Source organism: Xiphias gladius, chromosome 11, assembly GCF_016859285.1.
Source record: "Xiphias gladius isolate SHS-SW01 ecotype Sanya breed wild chromosome 11, ASM1685928v1, whole genome shotgun sequence".
Lineage (NCBI taxonomy): Eukaryota > Metazoa > Chordata > Actinopteri > Istiophoriformes > Xiphiidae > Xiphias > Xiphias gladius.
Window position 1 is genome coordinate 22975558 of NC_053410.1, and position 19904 is coordinate 22995461.

The 19904-nt window shown below is 39.7% G+C and overlaps 1 protein-coding gene across 2 annotated transcripts in view; it reads left to right on the forward strand.

Annotated features, from left to right (window-relative positions):
- thada (THADA armadillo repeat containing) overlaps positions 1 to 19904 on the forward strand; it is a 115382-nt gene that overhangs the window by 56513 nt on the left and 38965 nt on the right. For both annotated transcript variants that reach the window (XM_040139033.1, XM_040139034.1), the window contains exons 30-31: positions 6798 to 6901; positions 12428 to 12510. In XM_040139033.1, coding sequence (XP_039994967.1) covers positions 6798 to 6901; positions 12428 to 12510 — 187 coding nt within the window. The remainder of the gene's footprint in view (positions 1 to 6797; positions 6902 to 12427; positions 12511 to 19904) is intronic.

Sequence of the window (19904 nt, forward strand, 5' to 3'; positions counted from 1 at the left end):
ATTTCGAATGTTCTCTGATGTTCCTCATTAGACCATTTATTTTTATCCTGACGGTGGTATTAATCTGATCGTAATATTGAATCCCTAGTGCCACCAGATTTCATAGACCAAGTGCAGTTTCTCTACCAACTCCTTACAAAGTCAAGGAACCCCAGTTTAAGACCCTGAGCTTAACAAGTTTGGCAGATTCACAATTTTTTTTAACTCAATGTCCACTTACTAGCTTTTTTCCAGGGCTTTCAACTATATTTCACAGTCTTCTTTATAGTTTGCTTCCATATCCAGGTCACACAATGACAACGGAGCCAGCTTTATCCTCTGATGAAAATCGTTGCGTTTGAAAGCTCCTGAAAAAGATAGAAAGTGCACCTTCAGTTAAAATTATTTTATTGAATAAATATTGTAGTCACCTACATTTAGGGCTTTTGGCTTTGCTCTTAATATCAGCTATTGAAAAATTATATATAGTTAAGCTCAAGGCAGTACTCAGAATGAAACAAATCAAACCTTGCACTGAAATATTAAAAAAATATTATGAACATATGACTGTTGAAGTAAGAGTGGCTGTAGACTGCAAAGAAAATGCCTTGGTAATATTTCATTGTGGTCAGAGGTTAAGCTTTTTTCTCAGCGTAGATTTTGTTGAGTCTACATGGTCAACAATGTAAAGAGAACTGTGTAGACTGCAACAGCGAGGCCAGCCTTACAATGCGAATGTCCATGACTGAGTGATAAAATTGCACCATTGGTTGGCCAGCCAAGTGTTTCCCTATTGGCCATTGCTCGTTCAAAATGAATTGTCCAGAACAGTTTCTAATAAGTCATCAGGGGGACATAAACAGGCAGTGTTGCCAATTTAGCAACTTTGTTGCTAGATTTACTAACTTTTCAGACCCATTTAGCAACTTTTATTCAAAACAGCACCTAGCGACAAATCTAGCAACTTTTTGGACAAATCTTAGCTACTTTCCGTAGAAGAGAGTCGCCAGTAATGCCCCACGGACGCGACATCGGGTTTTCCCTCCACAGGCGCACCCCTATGCCTCTCATTCAACTGACCGCATGGCAGCTGACACAGATGTGAATGAGCTTCTAACTTTCTCTTTGAGTGATCATTATACCAGTAAATATAGCTGAAATCACAGCACAGCCGTTGTCTTTAACTTACGTGTGTGGTGATTCTGTTAGACGATGTCACGGTTATAAAGTCAGCATTTTTACAGAGCAGAGCAGTGACTTGGAAATGGCTTGGAAGTGACTGCTGTTTAACATGTAATCTGAATGGGCCGCGATTCAGTCACTATTTCATACTTGTTCCGTTGTCTGACAACAAACAGAAAAATATGTAAATGAGAAAAGCTTTTATTAGGGATTCAGCTGTATTGTGAGAACAGACAGTAGGAGAGAAGCAAACAGGTAAAGGGCTCGAACCAGCTGACACTAGGCAGACTACGATATATACGTACTTACGATGCACTGATGTCATGAATATGCTAATTAGCGTATTACAGCGACATTTAGTGACTTTTCGAGCACGCTTTAGCCACTTTCCATTGAAAGCAGTTATTTACAACGGCTTTACAACTGCTTTCAAATACATCTTCAGTTTCGCACATTGACCATTTGCGGTCTAGCCATATAATAGATTTTGACATAGTCATGTTTTTTGCTGAACCTACTAAAAAATAACAAAAATCCAATGAAATTCATTTTAAATTTTGGGATCAAGAAACAGAGAGTTAACTGACCCCTGTTGTTGAATTGGCTCTCATTTTACTGCTTTAGGAGACACTAGCATTAGTGATGGCAAAGGGCTACTGATCGTTAGCCTTCCACACCAACGCACGCAAGCGCACGCACGCACACACACACACACACACACACACACACACACACACACACACACACACACACACACACACATAGTTCATGCTGCCAGCACAAAAATACATACCTCTCTCTGGACATAATGGAAATAACAAGCAGCTCCCTGGAGACTGTTTGAGTTGCTATTCTTTTGACAAAGATGTAGTAACAGATTTTTTGCGTGCAACGCAGACATACACACACCACTAAATTACTTGGTTGACACGCCCATGTGCATGTGCATATGTCAGAGAGTAGGACTTGGTGTCTAGAGTGCGTATGGAAGCTTTGTTTGTGCAAGAATACGGCTATATAGAGTGAGCGAGTGTGTTTATTTCTTTTTATATTTAGCCTGTCTTTATTGGGATCTCTTTTTGCCTAATTGGGCGCGTCCACACTTTGCCTAACCCCTATCTAGTTTTATGTGAATGCCGATTTATATGTTTCTTTGTGCATGTGTTTTACTGGACTGAGCCACGAATTGGCGTGCAATTATTTGCACTTGCTGTGTGTGTGTGTGTGTGTTTGTGTGTGTGTGTGTGTGTGTGTGTGTGTGTGTGTGTGTGTGTGTGTGTGTGTGTGTGTGTGTGTGTGTCCGCATGTGTGTGTCCGCATGTGTGTGCATGTGTTTGCTTGCTGCCGCATGTGGTCAGTCTGAGGTTGCGGCAGTGGGAGGGACGGCAGGGCAGGTTGATAACAGAGTCTGAAGGGACCTCACATCCACCACCACTATTTTTACCGGGCCCAAAAGAGGAGAACGGCTTGTTGCAACACACACACAGAAAAAAAACACACACACAGGCGATCAGTTAAACGCCTCACTAGAAAACAAAGCGTACAAAGGTTTTGATATTTTTCATATTTAGCACTGTTGCAGCAAGTTTTTTTCTCTGTAAAATTGCAGCTCAAAGCTCTAAGGGTGTTTGTTACTAGTCATATAGTAGAAAGTATATCCGGATATTAAAGTTGCACTAATTAATATCTTCATATTAATAATGGATCAAATGAATATCTCTAATATGTAAGGTTTTGCTCGTAGTGACGAACCCACAGAGAATTATCACCCGGTTCTGTAATCTCCCTTACCTTTACTTAGCATTTCAGCATCTTTCAGCTCATTGTTTTGTTTTTAGTGCCTCCAAATTTTACTAAAACCAACTTTTTTATTTTTGGGTTAGTTTTATCATTCTCATCAACCCTGTTTCTAGCAGCAGCAGGCAGCTGTTTTTAGAGAAAAAATGCTATTAAAAAAAAACCACAGTACACACCTGCCCAGGATCAAGCAGCAGACAAAGTTGGAGATTAGCCTTTAACATAGTCGGGCATTTAGTGGGTAAAGGGCCACATATTAGATCCTAATGCTACTTTAAAATAAAAATGAATGAGAAATAGATTTTAGAGTGAGTCTCCATAATTTTTTGTGAATAAGGAATAGAAGATAGAAGAAGAGTATTTTTTTTTTTTACAACTTTTCGAGTATACAGGCCTCAAAAGAGGAAATTTGAAAAAACCTGCCTAAATTATTTTAAACAGTAAGTACTAATGTCAGGGCCTTCAGAGTTCTTACATAATTGTCTTTTTAACTTTTTTTTATGATTAAGATAATGCATTCAACATTTTGTAAGACCTCAGGGATATACACAAGGCATAATGGTGAGAAACGGTGAGCTAAAACTCCAAAGGGCAACTTTAAATATCTTAAACATTTAAATATTAACATTTAAAGATATTCTGGGTGTATAGTAGTTAGGTTTGAAAGAGCAACAAATTATAAATTTCCTGCAGGTGTAGTAGTTGTACCAGGACTAAATGATGTATCGTGCCTTATAGCAGTAATCAGAACAAAATCAAAAAGAAAACAAAAAATCCCCATTTAGACACAGTGAAGGAAAAAACTTGAAATTGGATTAACAAAAATTAGCCTGCAATAGGTCTCTGTGCTGCTGTCTTATTGTCTCCCTTTCATTTTAGCTTGACCCAATCCCATCATCTCCTCCCTGTACTCTGTCTTTTGTGAGGAGGAACAGGGAGGCTGCATTTTCTATAAATATTCCGGTTTTCTCCATGCCTGGCTGGATTGAGCTGGTTGAGCCTCCCATGCAGGGACTTCCCAACTTGGTGGATGAGGTGTAGCTGTGGAGTGCATGGAGAGGGAATGAAGACATAGGGTTCTGCCACTGACACTGGAACCAATGTTGGTATTGGCGCTCTTGCTGCTGAACCAACCTTTTAAAGAACAGGCCTTTGTTTCCAAATGAGTCAACTGATTTCATAAGTCCATGTAATAACACTGAACACAAAGTATTCCAAAAAGCATTGAGAATCTTCTTTTATTTTCAAGTTTCAACACCTTTCAACCAAAAAACACCTAAATTACATTAATCTGGAGATTGTCCAGAAATGTCCACGTCACCTCAAACTTGATTGTCATTGTTGAGTTAAATGCCAGGTCAAATGATCTGTTGACCACCAAGTCAAAGTTTACAGTGCTTAAATTAGTACACCATATGAAATATCTTCCCGATTTGTCCTAAAACTGATCTTTCTCACTTTTCTCACCTTTTTCAGAACTCATGATTTTTCTAGTTGATTGCAGTCTTGTTTGGGTTTGTACGGTGACATTAACCTGCCCTCGACATACTGTCATGCTCGGTTGTATACGAGCAGGTTCAAAAGGCCAGAACATAGCTGATTTTGCTGGTTTAAGGCTTGTCAGACTGGTTGTCAGTCCAACAAAATTGTCCTGCATCACCAAAGAAGATGTCACAGGTCCAACAGAGGTTATCAAGATTATTCCAGTCTGGCAGCATTGTATTGAGCAAACAGGGTTCGGACGCTGCTAGACTAATTTGCTACTCCCTTGTCAAACACAAGATTAATCAAGACTTCATATTGTCAATTGGTCAAATGTGTAAATTTTCAAATTGAAGTTCTCTACAGGTGAACTGTGACCTGGAAATCTGCCAAAACTGGTTGGAGCTCACACTGAAACTAGAGACACATTCTTGGAATTGTAAATCACAGGGAATTCATGGAAGAGAATGAGAAGGACAGCAAATATTCGAGGCTGGTTCAAGTTAGACCCATTCTTCAGAACCTTTTAGGTGGAAAAGCTCTTAAAGAGTGACGGCGAGAGGAAGAAGGCCTCAGGAGTGTGGAAGCTGTTTGTGTGAGCAAGTGGGTGTTGCCTGGGCGTGGAGACTGCAGGGGAAGAGAAGGGGCAGGCCAGGACTCAGTGGCCAGGCTTGGTGCTACGTGGTTGGCCTGGTTTTTCCCCACGTTGCCTTCCCTGCACAGCGTAATGAATGGCTTCCTACTGGTCTGTGGCCATGGCCCAAGCTTAAAGAGTATACTTACCATGGCCCAGAATACACACGCCAGCCAGCCAGCCAGCCAGCCAGCCAGCCAGCCAGCCAGCCAGCCAGTGTCCTGGCCTCTGAATACTCCCACCCACCAGTTCACCTGCTACAAACTGGCTCACACTCACACTGTCACATCAGCCACAATATGGGAATAATTTAACATTTTCTTTCACCAAAAGCTGTACAGTTACTGCAGCTTTTCAGTAACACATGTATTTGACAAGGGTCAGGGCTTAAGTGCCAGAAAGGAGGGTTGTCTGGAGCAAAAGGGATGGCACTCCCTGTCTTCTCTTATAAGCTAAGTTAGGTTTAGCACCTAGTAATTGGTTAAATTACTCTGTAGTATTAACAGGTTTGTGTGTATGAATGTTTGTCTCAACAATAGGTTTCCAAACATGATTTTGTTGTATTCAGTTTGGTCAGGTTCATCTAGTTTAAGCAGCCAAGACTCACCCAGAAAAACCGAAATATGAGATTGACAAGTCTTTACCAGAAGTCACTTAAAATTTTTTTTTTTTTTGATGTGTAGACATGTACTTAATTTCTGTAAGACTACCAAGTCCGCCTGCTTCATGATCGGTCGCTATGCTGTATCATTTTTGGAAACAATTTCTCTTAACATAAAAAACTGCTGTATTTCTACTCAGTCCACATAAGTATACAGTTAGAAATAAAGTCTCATGCAAATTTTTTCAGGTTTGTCTCTGATGTAATATCCATTTAAAATAACTTTTTAATAAACGTCTGTTGGTGTTAGGAACACACAGGCAGTGTTTGTGCCCTGGAGTAAGAAATGGTAGCACACCTATTTAATATGTTGCATTTACACTGAACTGTTGTGCACTAACAGAAAAATGTCTAATAATAGCAGCTCCATTTGTACAGAAAGTCCAAACTACTTCTTCGGGCACTTCATAATTCAGTAAAAAAGAAAGAAAGATCCTACACATCTAGTATTTTAATTTCCTTGATCTCTTTTGGATCTTTGTCAGGTCAAAGCTAACAGACAGTGCATTTCATGATTTGTGCAAATATATGTGCATCACATGAAACATTTAGTCTTAAACTGTGATCAAAATGTAAAAGACTGTTGATATACAAAAATTATCTACAGTTAATCCATTTTCTGTAGCAATTTATCCAGTTTAGGGTCATGGGGGGTTAGTGCCCAGCTCATATTGGGAAAGAGGTGGGGTAGACACCAGACTATCACAGAGCTAACACACAGCGACAGGCAGCCACATTCACAACAACAGGCCATGTAGAGTTTCTAGTTGAAGTCTCCAGCTGAACCCAGGACCCTTTTTGCTGTGAGGTGACAGTGCTAATCACATACCCACCATGCCACCATATACACATACTCAAGGAGTGTTAACATGCCCCTGGTTTAAGCCTTTAAGTTTCAGTATCAGTTTGTGAATACAGTGTCAGTTTGTGAATCCAGTGTCAGTTTGTGAATCCAGTGAGTGACTAAACATAGCAACATTTAGGTCAGGCTGATCTGACTTATGATGATAGTCCTCAGATGTATAAAAATTCAAGTGTGTGTATGTATTTGTGTCTATACAGGTGCTGTTTCTTCTGCGCTCCTACCAGACTGACTCACACAGACCCCTGCCAGCAGGAAATGGCATCTGCGAAGCTCTCAGTCAGCGTATTTGGCTCGCCTCTCGGTAATCCTAGACGCACACATACTTGCATGCACACACTGATAAGCATCCCTCCTTCTTTCCAACCTTGCTCACCAGAAGAATAGCTCCTTGTCTCACAGTTCATCCCCTCCCTGGCTGTGTCCGCTTCATGTTCTGCCCAGACTTCCATTTCAAAGAGACTGCCTGCTGTCCCATCCGCACTCCACCCGCCCTCCCCCATCCTCCCCCTACCTCTGGCCCTCTCACCCAAGATCGAGGCCTCACGATGGGGCACAGATTACGCTGTCAGCCCCCTCCTGCCTGGCTGAGGTCAGGCCCAGGTCTCGAGTCTCCCTTGTGCTGCGTCCTACAGCAGATAACACTGGGTCGCTGGGTAAGCAACATTAGCCCTGCTAGCTCTGCTTGGTTACACTGATGAGCCTTTATTAAGATGACGGGGTGAATTCTTGCTCACCGGAGCGCGCCCACAGACTGTCCGTTTGATCATGCAGCCCCGCAGAGCCCGGCACCCAGATCTAAGGACATCACAGGTCAGAGGATCTCTGTTTTTGGAAAAAGATAACCACCTTTCTCCTTCAGAACACCACTAATTTGAAGCGGCCACCTTCCAAAAAGGATGGAATGCATTGTTCATCTGGTCTGAGTCAGTGTTTGGTTTTGGCCTAACACTGTCTCTGTGTTTTGTCATTTTGGACTTTTTCTGGCTCCCAGAAGGTATCAACACTGTAACGTTGACTACAGACACTCGAGCAACTCAGTACAGTTGACTTTGGCTTTGTGGTGCTGCAGCGGACCCAGTACCAACCCATTCGAACATCTTCAGTGTATTGTTTGGAATGTGATCTAATAATTTAACTTCTTAGTCTTTTTTATTATGGTACCTCACATTCATACACACTCAACACTCTTCACAGGACTCATCCCTTCCCAAATCTGTTCTCACTTAAGACACACACACACACACACATACACTATCCTTTTCCCTTCCCCATAATCCATCGTCTGTGTGTGTGTGTGTGTGTGTGTGTGTGTGTGTGTGTGTGTGTGTGTATATATATATCCGTGTGTGTGTGTGTATCCGTGTGTGTGTGTGAGAGAAAGAGAAGTGTGCAAATGATTTTTGTTTTATTAATATCTGAGTGATGAAAATGTGACATCAAACCCACACACTGTGTCCCTTGTTCTCCCACACACTTTTGGGCTTTCACAGCACTGTGGTCATACCCTTGACTGAATGCACACATGAACTGAACACACACACTTCGCAGCGCCCACACGTGTTACTTCAGTAACATACAAACCATAGGATGATATAACACATTTATGTCAACATTCGCAAATAATATAACAATAGTAATGCTATTGGGAATGCAAGGAGTCATAGGCCTCATAGTAGATTAATTATTGCATTTTTTTTTTTTTTTTTTTTTACAATAGAGAGAAAAGAAATACAACTGGTTCCTTGATCGTACAGCTGGGGGCATCTCATGTGATGGGTCCACATTCTTGGCTTCAAGGATTCACAACAAATTAAAATGCATATCAGTGTCATGTTCAGCATCTTATCCTGCAAGCTGATGACACAGCAATGAAAGTAATTTTTTGTGTGTTGTCAACATTTAAATGATTATAATTTATCATCCAATCGTGGCAACATGCACTAAGAGGAATGGTGCTTAAAAGTTTAGCTGTGAAATTGATCAGTTGATCAAAAACAATTTTAATTTTTTGGTTTTCTTTTTTTAAACATTTATTTAACCTTAGGAAACCCTGACTACGATTAAAAATCTGTTTCAAAAGTGTCATGTCCAAGACAGGCAGCACTAGCGATGGATTATAGACAATTAAAATAAGATGGATAGCACAAAATATGCCACAACATCAGAAATGCAGTTATAAAATCAAGAAATAAGTTTCTGATACAATCATGTAAAAGAGTTCATCCTTGAAAGTAACTATATCTTAATGAGATATTCTCAAATACCCCAAAATATTCGCAGAATGACTTGTTTGAGTAATTTATAAAGTAAAAATTACAGAGTTTTGCAGGTTGTTCAAAACACTTGATTTTGAGGAAGTCACCTTGGGCTCAGAGAAATTGTGATGAGCATTTTCACTGTTTTCAAAGATAGATTAGTCCTTTAGTCATGAATAATCAGCAAATGAGTTGATAATGCACATCATTAATTGCAGCCTTGTCCAGGAAGGTTTGGATACTTTTATTTGTTTTGTGCTGAGATATGATGAACCAGACTTCTTATCCTATTCTGATCAAAAGTATGCTTAATAGGCCATTTTCACTGTAGACATTCTGGAATGTAACATTAAGAAAAGCACAGGTGTAAAAAATAAATTAATGGATGCTAAATTTGATTTAGCTTCTTCAGTTCAGGGTCCTGGTATTGTGCATGCTGGCTCACTGTCACACTGTCATGTCTTACTGGGACATTCGAAAAAAACACAGTCATTGTGGCCATTGTGAGTGTTATTAACACATGTGCTTTTAATACTATGACAAGTCAAAATGTCAGATGTGCAATCCACAGTATGAATGTAAAGATAAACAGGCGAAGTAGGGACATGTCATGTATACTCAGCTTTAATATGAGATAGAGCAGCTACTAATTTTCCAAACATTTTCAAAAACATTTTTCAAATTCTATAATATGGAATCATACAGTTGCCCGGGTAGCCTGACCACTGCTGAAATGAATGTATTTTAGAAAATACTGAGGAGGAAACTAAAATTATAGCCACAATACACTCAGTTGCCAGTTAATTACGTACACCTGGCTAAAAGCAATGCTGTGTAATACAATAGTGTTGCAATAAATCCTCCCTTCATGAAAGATCTAATGTTTCATTTTTGTTGAAACTGTTTTAGAGAGATATTGATTCAACTGTAAGATCATCTGTTTGTATAAAGCAATACAGTTCAACAGCACCCCAAACTAAATCGGTTGGAATTGCCATAAAGTTGAAGAAAAACTCAATAATATCTAAAAATTAGAACCCACATGAAGGTAGCATTTATTATTACTTAAACCAGGTGTACCTTAATAAACAACTAAGGCAACTAAGTGAATATGCAGTATTTTTAGCTCAATGTTTCCTTTGTGGCATTTTAAAGGTATATTTTACTTTAAGCTTATCTTTTGTATTTATGGTATATTTTAATATGTTTTATCTATTTAATGGATTTATTAGTATGGTCAACTCAACTCAACCGAACTCAACGTCTGAAATGAAAATTTCGAATTTAGACACACTAATGGGTGAAATTCAGATTTAAAAAGAAAAAAAAAGAAATTCGACAGTGTTGTGATAAACAGAAAGCTAACAGTACATACCTATCTGCACGTAATCATACTTTTTTCTCTCCTTAATACAGAAGAGTTAAGGCTTGCTTAAATTGCACACAAAAGACTGGATCTGTAAAACTATTAAATGTCTGGAGAGATACAGTGACTGCAGAAAATATTCAGACCCCTTGAGTTTTTGCACCTTTTATTGTGTTGTAGATTTAATTTTAAATCGATAAAAGTGCCATTGGCATCAGTCTACCCTCAATAACCCATGATAACAAAGCGAAGTCTCACATTTACAAATAAAAATTTAATTCAGTACTTTGTCGAAGCCCCTTTTGCAAGAGTTACTGCTCCACCAAGAGTCTGCTTGGTGAAGTTTCTACAAGCTTTGCACACCCTGATTTGGGAATTTTATCCCGTTCCTCCTGACAGATCCTCTAAAGCTCCATCAGACTGGATGGGAAGCGTCTGAACTGCCATCTTCAGGTCTCTCTTCAGATGTTCCATGGGGTTTAAGTCTGGGGTATGCCTGGGCCAGGTCACATGGACTCCTTAGCAGGTTTTCTTGAAGGACCTCTTCGTATTTGGCTTAATTCAATGTTCACTTAGTTCTTACCAGTCTCCCTGTCCCTGCTGCTGAGAAGCAGCCCCATTGCATGATGCTGCCACCACTTAACTGTAGGGAGGGCATTAGCGAGGGGATGAGCACTGCCTGGTGTTCGCCAGACATAGTGTTTGATGAGAGAAAAACTGAACTCTCTGGGCAGAACTCCAGACCAGAGAATCTTTTTCCTCATGCTCTGAGTTCTTTAAATGCTGTTTGACAACTCCAAGCGGACTGCCATATGGCTTTTACTCAAAGTGGCTTCTGTCTATCTACTCTACCATAAAGGCCTGATTGATGGAGTGCTGCTGAGATGCTCATCCATCTGGCATGACCTCCCAACCCTGCAGAGGATTTCTGAAGCTCTGTTATAGTGACCATTGGGTTCTTGGTCACCTCCCTGACCAAGGCCATTTTTGCCTGGTTATTCAGTCTGGCTGGAGGCAAGCTCTAGGAGGAGTCTTGTTGGTTGAAAACTTCTTCCATTTCACATTTATTGAGTCCATTGTGCTCCTGGGAACACTCAAAGCTTTAGAAATGGTTTTATATCCTTGGCTTGATCTATGCCACGTTACAATTTTATCACAGAAGTCTACAGAGAGTTCCTTGATTTTTGTGACTTGGGTTTTGTCCTGACATGCAGTGTGAATTGTCGGACCTTATATACACAGTTTTGTGCCTTTCTAAACTATGTCCAATGAATTCAGTTTACCAAAGGTGGACTTCACTCAAGTTCTGGACACATCTCAAGGATAATTAAAGCAAAGAGGGTGCAGAAGACCACAATCTGGAGTACCACAGGAAGGGGTCTGAATACTTTTGTAAATAAGAAATTTCAGTTCTTGATTTTAAATAAATCTGCAAAAATGTCTAAAAATATTTTTTCACTTTGTCAGTATGGGTTATTGAGTGTAGATGTATGGGCAAAATGGCAATAAGTGTGCAAAACATGAAGGAGTCTCAATAAATTCTTCATAGCGACTTTATAAACAGAAGACCCGATGAATAAAATCTGAGCTTCAGAAAAAACCAGTAAATGTACCTTGAGACAAAATAAATGTATCTAACTTCTACTTAGGTCAAAGATGAACTGTCACACTCAGGAAACTCCTTATTTTACCATCATACACACTAGAAACAGTATCTGCTTGTGCCAGTTTAACTGATCAGGATAACGAGATATAACGTCAGCCCAAGAGATCACATTTAATTGCACTAAATCATGAAGATTCTCACAACCAATAGATTCATTGAGTTACACATGCCCAGTGACCTAATTCAGTAGTTTGTGGTGAGACATGAGACTGTTTCTAAAGAAAATCTCTGTCTGTGATCTGAATGGAAAATAGATAATCAATGCCTGGAGGCTGTATTGTTACCTCTTTAACTTGATAAGAGGTTTAGGAAAATTTCCTTTATAAAAGGGAGCTTTCATTATAAAAGTTTTGTGAACACAAGCTTTGTGTTTTCCCCAACAAATTCAAATCCAGAGTGATCAAGTTTAAAAAATGATTTCTCTGAGGTTAAACTTAAATTTCTGTGCTAGATCAACAGCAAAACTATCATCTAAGGTTCATTTGTTGGATGGAATATCTTAAAGAAACACCCTTTTTGTTTGTTTTTCTCTCATTTTAGGCAGAATAGCTGTGTGGTAACCAGAGGAGCCTTTCTGGATGTGTTAATGTGCATATGTGGGCCGAAGATCAGTCTTCTAGAGGGTGAGTAGTTACTGTGCGGTCGCTATGTTTCTTTCAAGTTTTAATGAATAACTGCCAAAATACATTCAGCAGGACACAAATACAATTCTTCTCGACTTTCTCTTTATGAAAGTTGTAGGCTTTGGTAAGGGTTAGGGTCAGTTTTTAACTATACATCTATTTATTAAGGTCTGTGAAGCTGTTTGATGCTGTCTCTGGTGCTGTTTGTGGTTTTGTTATGTCAAGCTTTGTTTGTTTTTCTTTCTTGTTACTGTACTCCCTTGCAAAAGAGATCTTAATCTCAATTTGATTACCTAATTAAAAGTTGTGTATATAAATATAAAATAAGTACTTAATAATGACTATTTATTCCACTGAATTTGGCATTTTACTGTACATTTAAGTCTCATTGAGTGTAAAATATTAAATGTCTAGAATTTGATTTTAAAAATGTTTGTTCTCTCTCTTTTGCTGATGTCAGCCACTTGCTGGGGAGTGAATATGCTCAGTCAGCAGCAACTGTGTTCCCTCCATTTGCTGTGAATTTGACTTTGAAAACTTCTACATCTGACCAGACAACCCCGCAACGTTTGCTGGCGAGGCTGTCCACTGTGCTCTCCATTTAGATGGATTGTTGACAGACGTCAGCTTCATGTCTCGGGTAGTTCAGAGAAGCCCCCTGCTGTTTTTTTTGTCTCTGTGTGTCTGTGTGGGTTTGTATCTGTGTACGTGGTGTGGTTGTGTGCACACGTGCGCAGATTGGCGGGGGTCTGCACAGTTGAGGAATGTGAAACTGAAGGCGAGTGATCTCTGACAGATGGTGGGATTGTGCCTATGACCCAGTTTATGGAGGAGTGCTGTACGGAGAAGGAAAAAAAGAGAGGAGGTGGAGGCACTTATGTTTTCGGTCGGCCATGTGCTGAACACATGTTTGCCTTGACAGTGGAAATACCGGGGATTTCTCAAAACAAGCCTGTAGATTGAGGACCCAGCCTGGCCCAACTTGGCACTGCTCCTTACATAACTAAAAAGCACCCTTTAGCTCACACACCTCCAGTGCCTCTCTATTATAATCATAAGTCTTTCTTTGGCTTCATTTCCCACCCTCTCTCTGGTGGGGTTTGAGCCCTCAGTTGGTCTGGCTTAATATTTTTACTTTCTTCTACCCCTCATTTCTAATCCCTTTTTTCCTGTTGTGTGATTGCACTTTTCAGACAAATCAGATGTGAGGTTGGGCAAGTTCATATGAAAGCAGCAGGCTCTTAAGGGTGCCTGGCACCAGGGTTAAAGGTGCACAATTGAGTTTTTCAATATTACTTCTTTTCCCATTTAACTGGCACCCTGCATTAAATAGGAACTTGCATTTACCAGCCTCTCGCCTCTGAACATAGGTCTTTGTGGATGTGTGTGTCCCCACACATTTCACACACGACTCATAAAAAAGCCCCCACCGTTCATTGCTTCATCTCTACCTCCACCAGTCTTCTGTTTCTCTGCCAGTAAAAGGAGAAGAAAGAAGGAATAGAGACTGACACAAATTGAGGGAAAAATCTGACAAAGTTTTTTAAGTATTTAGTGACTTTGCTTGAATGTGTTTCCTTTAGTTTGGTAGCAGATGATGATGGTAAATCACTATTCCTCTGTCTGAGAATCTGGAATCAGCCACAGTTAATTTCCTAGACAATCTTCAATTGTCTGCTCTGAAAAATGACTTTATAAATCATAAATTTAGCTGTGTCAGTCTTGTTGAATGATTAAATATTTTGTTATCCTTACAGAAGTACTTTTTAGTCTTTTTTATTTAAGTCATACATTTGACTTCATTACAGATATTACAGGATAGGTTTGGATTTTTTCAGGCCTATATTAATACAATACTTACATACTATATATACATTGAGAGTTATCGATTGCTGTAATCATACCTTGTCTTCATACAGACCATGATGTGATCCCTTTGAAGAGTGAGTACACTGCAAAATCCACAGCATGGAGCATTATTTTCTATTAGTGTGTCCCCATTTTGTTTGTATGTTATGCACAAGGTGACATGATACACATTACTACTGAAGGTTTCACACTTTTCCACTAATTGACAACTGGCCGCCATAAAGCGCCAAGGAACACAGCAATGCCCCGGCAAATGTGATAAAGACAACTGCAAGCCAGCAAACATGGGTGTAAACAAAGCAATATTTAAAATATCAGTGGTTTTGCAAATGTTTTATGAGGAATAAAATGCATTCAACATGACTGTTAGGCCTCCAGGACACAATCAGTGTGTTGTGGTGAAAAAGACTAAATGCAAATATAATTTTTTTATTTACAAAAAAACTCCACAGGGCAACTTCAAGCAAATATCAGGCTTTGGCAGTCTGAGTTTTCAAAACAAATCAAGTAAATCTTCATTCTGTTAGTTGCATGTACTGTGGGTTTATTACCTCCACCAAGGAGGTTAGGTTTTCACCTGTGTGTCTATTTGTTGGTTTGTTTGCTTGTTTGTTAATTTGTCACCCAGATTATGCAAAAAGTACTCAACCGATTTGCACCAAACTTGGTGGAGGAATGGGGCATGGGCCAGGGAAGAACCCATTAGATTTTGGGGCAGATCCAGGAAAGTTTAGTTAACAGGTGGGATATGCTCAACTGAGTGCCATTCTAGTTTCAGTTTTATGTCCTATGTCCCAAAACGAATCCCTCCACAACAGCTCAGCAAGGAATCACTGTCTTGGGTAACATGACAAGGGAATTTTGTATTAATAAGACAGTAACTTTGAAAAAATACCTGCTCAATTTGTCTAACTCAGATTACTGAAGCTTCGTATTGGCATCAAATGAACTTGAGAATGCATTTTCTTATGGAACGAAGACTGTATATTTTGTTTCCCATTTCTTACAGTGTAGTTGTGCTATGACGGGATCTCTTCCCAGTAAGTATGGAGAGGAGGAATGATTAAGATGTCTGATAACGCTACTACAGTTAATCTGTTTTAGCACTCAAAAAATGTGTTACCATAATTAGTTTTAGTAATTTTAGCACAGGGGATTGATGTGACAGTTTAGTAAGCCACGTAGTTCCATATTTGGATCTACTCATTTTACTTTAAGATGTGTTTTGTTTTTTTTTTGTCATAAATATGCACCAGCCGCTGCAATCCAATGTCAAGAGTTTTGTATTCCTCCTCCTGCTTCTCTGAAATACTACAGGATACTCCACTCGATACAAACTATGGATCGCGACCCCCTAAGGGTTCGTAAGAGACATCAGCAGGTCACAAGATATAGGAAAGTAAAAGAAAAAACACTTTCTGGCTAAAAATTGCCTTTAATTTCTGACTTTACTTTTCTGACTTTACTTTTGTCTTACTGGATAATTTTACCTCTAGAGAAACTGGTTGGGCACCAGTGCCCTAGAGGAGTTTAAATGGAATTTGAGTATTTAAAACAAATCAGATGAAAGCACTGAAAACTATGAGCCATAAAATGTGGTACTGAATTCTTTCACAAAGCTGTCTTCTGAGGTTATCTATAAAAAATTTTTCCTTTAATTTTGTTTTCCCTTCTGCCTTTTTCATAATTCCCTTCAGTTTTATTTAACCGTAATTTGGTTGGTAAAGTAGTAACACTTCCTCATGAATTTAGGAATCGACAAGCTACTGTGGCTGGTCGCCGTAACGTGCTGTTATTTACAACACTGAGACACTTTAAGGATATCGAGCAACAGCCACACACACGTGTATATATATATGTAGGGACAGAGCTTTTAAGGTAATTAGAGGGAGGGACCCCAGCAAATTGTAAAGCTCCATCAGCATGAGAAGGAGGTCAGCTCTCTCACTGGCAGACACACACACACGTAGCGTCTGGGGTTTGTTTTTCACAGTTTGGGTAATGACGGTGGAAGCTGATGTGAAATCCAGCTGTGTGCTTGCGTGTGAGAGCACGTGCAAGTGTCTAGCCAAAGTTCTAGCTTGACACAGCAAATTGTCTTTACTGCGAGTGGGCTATGGACAGGTCTAACGGACAACCAAAAAGCTCACTGACATACACACCTACATGGAGGTAAACATTCAGCACACTTTCTTTTAGGGTCTGTGGTACTTAATTTACTCTATTCTCACAAGAACTGACAAGCATGCACATACACCTTGATCATTTGGGACACTAATTAAAATACACAAAGTTCAAATGGTGGTGTTGTTAGACTGGACTTGGGTTTTCAGTTTACAGTTTAGTTTGGATCACAACGTTTTTTTCAGGACTAGGGTACTAACCCTCCGTCCTCCATCCAAACCTGATTCAGTATCTATCTTCCCCTAAACCATGGTTGGCCCAGGTTTATTTAAATGAGTTTTTGTGTTTATATTTAGTTTAAATATTTGACCTGTACTGTAAAAAAAAAAAAAAAAACTGTTCCTGTTCCTTTGTCCTACTCAAACCCTACAAAGGTTAGACATAGACTCAACAGGTGAGCAACACGTGATACAAATCTAATTTTCTTAAGCTTTGCTTTTATTGGTAATATTTTCATTTGTGTACATACAGTAGGAACTATGCACTTTTTGGGCTGTTTCCATAGCATTAGTACAGAGTGGAGTTTCATTTTGGTTGTCTACACAGGAATGCTTATAACACCAGGTTTAGACTGGTTCTCAAGTTTCATGTACTAAAACATCATTATTTCAAACTGGAAATCAACAGAACAACAGACCGTGATTACTGATGTTAGGAAGGTATAATGTTTATGTACGTAATGTTTACCATTCTCATCAACAAAGCTTAGCATGATAGCAGGCTAACATTTGATGGGGATGATGGGAATGTCATTTGTTTTGCAGGTATTTAGTCATAATTTAGAGCTGAAATGATTTTTCAATTAATTGATTAGTTGATTGAATTAATCAGCAACTATTTTTATGATCGATTAATCGTTTTAGTCATTTTTCAAGCCAAAATTCCAAACATTTTCTCAGTCTAAGTACTCAATTGTAAGGATTTGCTGCTTTCATTTGGACTTACCCAACCTGTGTTTTTTTTTTTTTTTTTTTTTTGTCTGATATGGTATCACATTGAATATGTTTGGGTTCTAGACTGTTGGTAAGACAAAACAACATGTCATCTGGGCCTTCCCCTGACTATTTTCTGACAATTTAAAGACTAAATGATTAGTTGATTAATTGAGAAAATAAAACGCAGATTGATCAATAATGAACAAAGAAAGTCCTTGTTGTTACCAAATCATTGGACAAATTAAAAATTTTGTCCTTATGACATTGCTAAATAATAAGTTAGGGCATCACCAAAGATTTTACAGTTCATCCTTAGGGAAGCAGGAATAGTCCAGAGAGACGTCACTCTGGATCAACAGACTGAAATTACCTTTCCTAGAGCTATGCCACTAACATAGCTAAAGATTCAAATGGTTGTATACAAGATTTCACTCTTCACACTCAGTCTTGTGTTTGTGAAAAAACATATAAACCATCATGGTGCACCAAAACTCTCAACGGACACCTGCTCCAACATTTATTAACACACAAATTCTGAAGCTTCACTTGGATTTTATTCTGCTGTGCCAGACCTCATCCAAGTGTATCCTGAAAAACTGAATAGTAACCACAGCTCATTGGAGTCTGGACAGAGTCCAGCTGCAGGTTTGCACATGAGCAGCATAAAGAGACACAAGGGTAGTAGACAGATTGAAATGAACACAGGTGTGGGAAAACAGTGGCCATTTATGATCAGACATGAAAAATCACATTGAACTGGGCCTTACAGGAACGCCTTTCATTTGCAATGGGATTGCTTGAATACTCTCCTCCTCTGCACATTCTTCTTTTTTTTTAAAGACTATTAGAAAAAACATCTTTGCATCCTGAGTAATGATATTTTTCCTTTCTTTCTTTTATACTCCTTTCTAATCATGTCTTTCTTAATTTGGGTTTTTCTTTCTTTTTTCCAGTTATCCACTTCGCCTTTTATTTCTTTTTCTTGTTTTTGGCTGTGCTGCAACGTTGGGGCCAGCCCTAATAAACGCAAATGTCCATGACTGACTGGCTGAGTGAGTGAGAGGGATACAGTTACACCATTAGTCAGCCAGCCTAGAGTTGGAGTTTGACCCTTGGCCATTGCTCTTTCAAAACGAATTGGCGCAAACAGTTTCTATCACGTCATCAGAGGGGTGTTCACGGACATTTTCGCCAACTTAGTCCCTTTGCCTCTAGATTTACCGACTTTTCTTAAAAAACGCACCTAGCTACAAATCTAGCGACTTTTGGGACAAATCTTAGCTACTGTTTGTAGAAAAGAGTCGCCAGTGTTGCCCCTCAAGCACAAGGTCGGGCTTTCCCTCCACAGTCACAGCTCTCTATGCGTCTCATTCAACTGACCGCATGGCGGCTGCATGGCAGTGAATGAGCTTGTAACTTTCTCTCTGAGTGATCATTTTACAAGTCAATATAGCCGAAATAACAGCACAACCATTGTCTTTTACTACTGTGTGGTGATTCTGTCACACGATGTTATGGTTTTAGCTGGCTAATATGTAGTCTTAATGGGCCGCGTTTCAGCTGACATGCTGAGATAAGCATGTTGTGTCATTTTTGACTGCCGGCATTTGTGTGACTGGTAGTGAATTTTGCTGCTCTGCCTCCACTCGGTTAATTTTATTATTTTCCTCATTACAGTGGCTAATTACCCGCTGTACATTTAAACCTACATTAGCTCTCCTTAAGCACCCTTAGCTCTCTCCTTCTTTTAGCGATTTTCTTGCCACTTCACAGTTGTTTACACGCTATTCAGATCAGCCAGTTACTTAAACTTAGCAGTTAGCAATGGCTTCACTCCCTCTTTCTCCCTCTCTCTTGCTCGGTGTGTCTTATGTTTAGTTATTCCTCTGCTTCCTTCAGTGATAAGGGTACATGTAATAAATGTAGTCAATTTGCAGTGATGGAGGCAAGGCTCAGTGAATTGGAAGCACAGCTTCACACCATGGAAACCAAATCGTTATCCGGCAGTTAGCCAGCCCCCAGTAGCTGGTGCGAGTCAACCCAGCGTAGCTCCTACCCTCTCCCCGGCTGCTCGGGAGCTGTCGGAGGGAGAGGAAGCCAGAACAGCTGGGGGGACTGTCTGTAACAAGAAGCGTAGCCCTAAGCAGAAGCCCATGGTTCACCTCCAACCAGTTCATGTTTCAAAAACATACTCCCCACTCAGCGACACACCCGCTGAGAAACCACCTCTGGTTATTGGCAGATCTATTTTGAGAAACCTGATGGTAGCGACACCAGCGACCATAGTCAAATGTATTTCTGGGGCCAGAGTGGGCGACGTAGAATCCTATTTGAAACTGCTGGCAAAGGATAAACATAAATACAGTAAGATTGTTATTCACTTCCACCGTAACGACGCCCGATTAT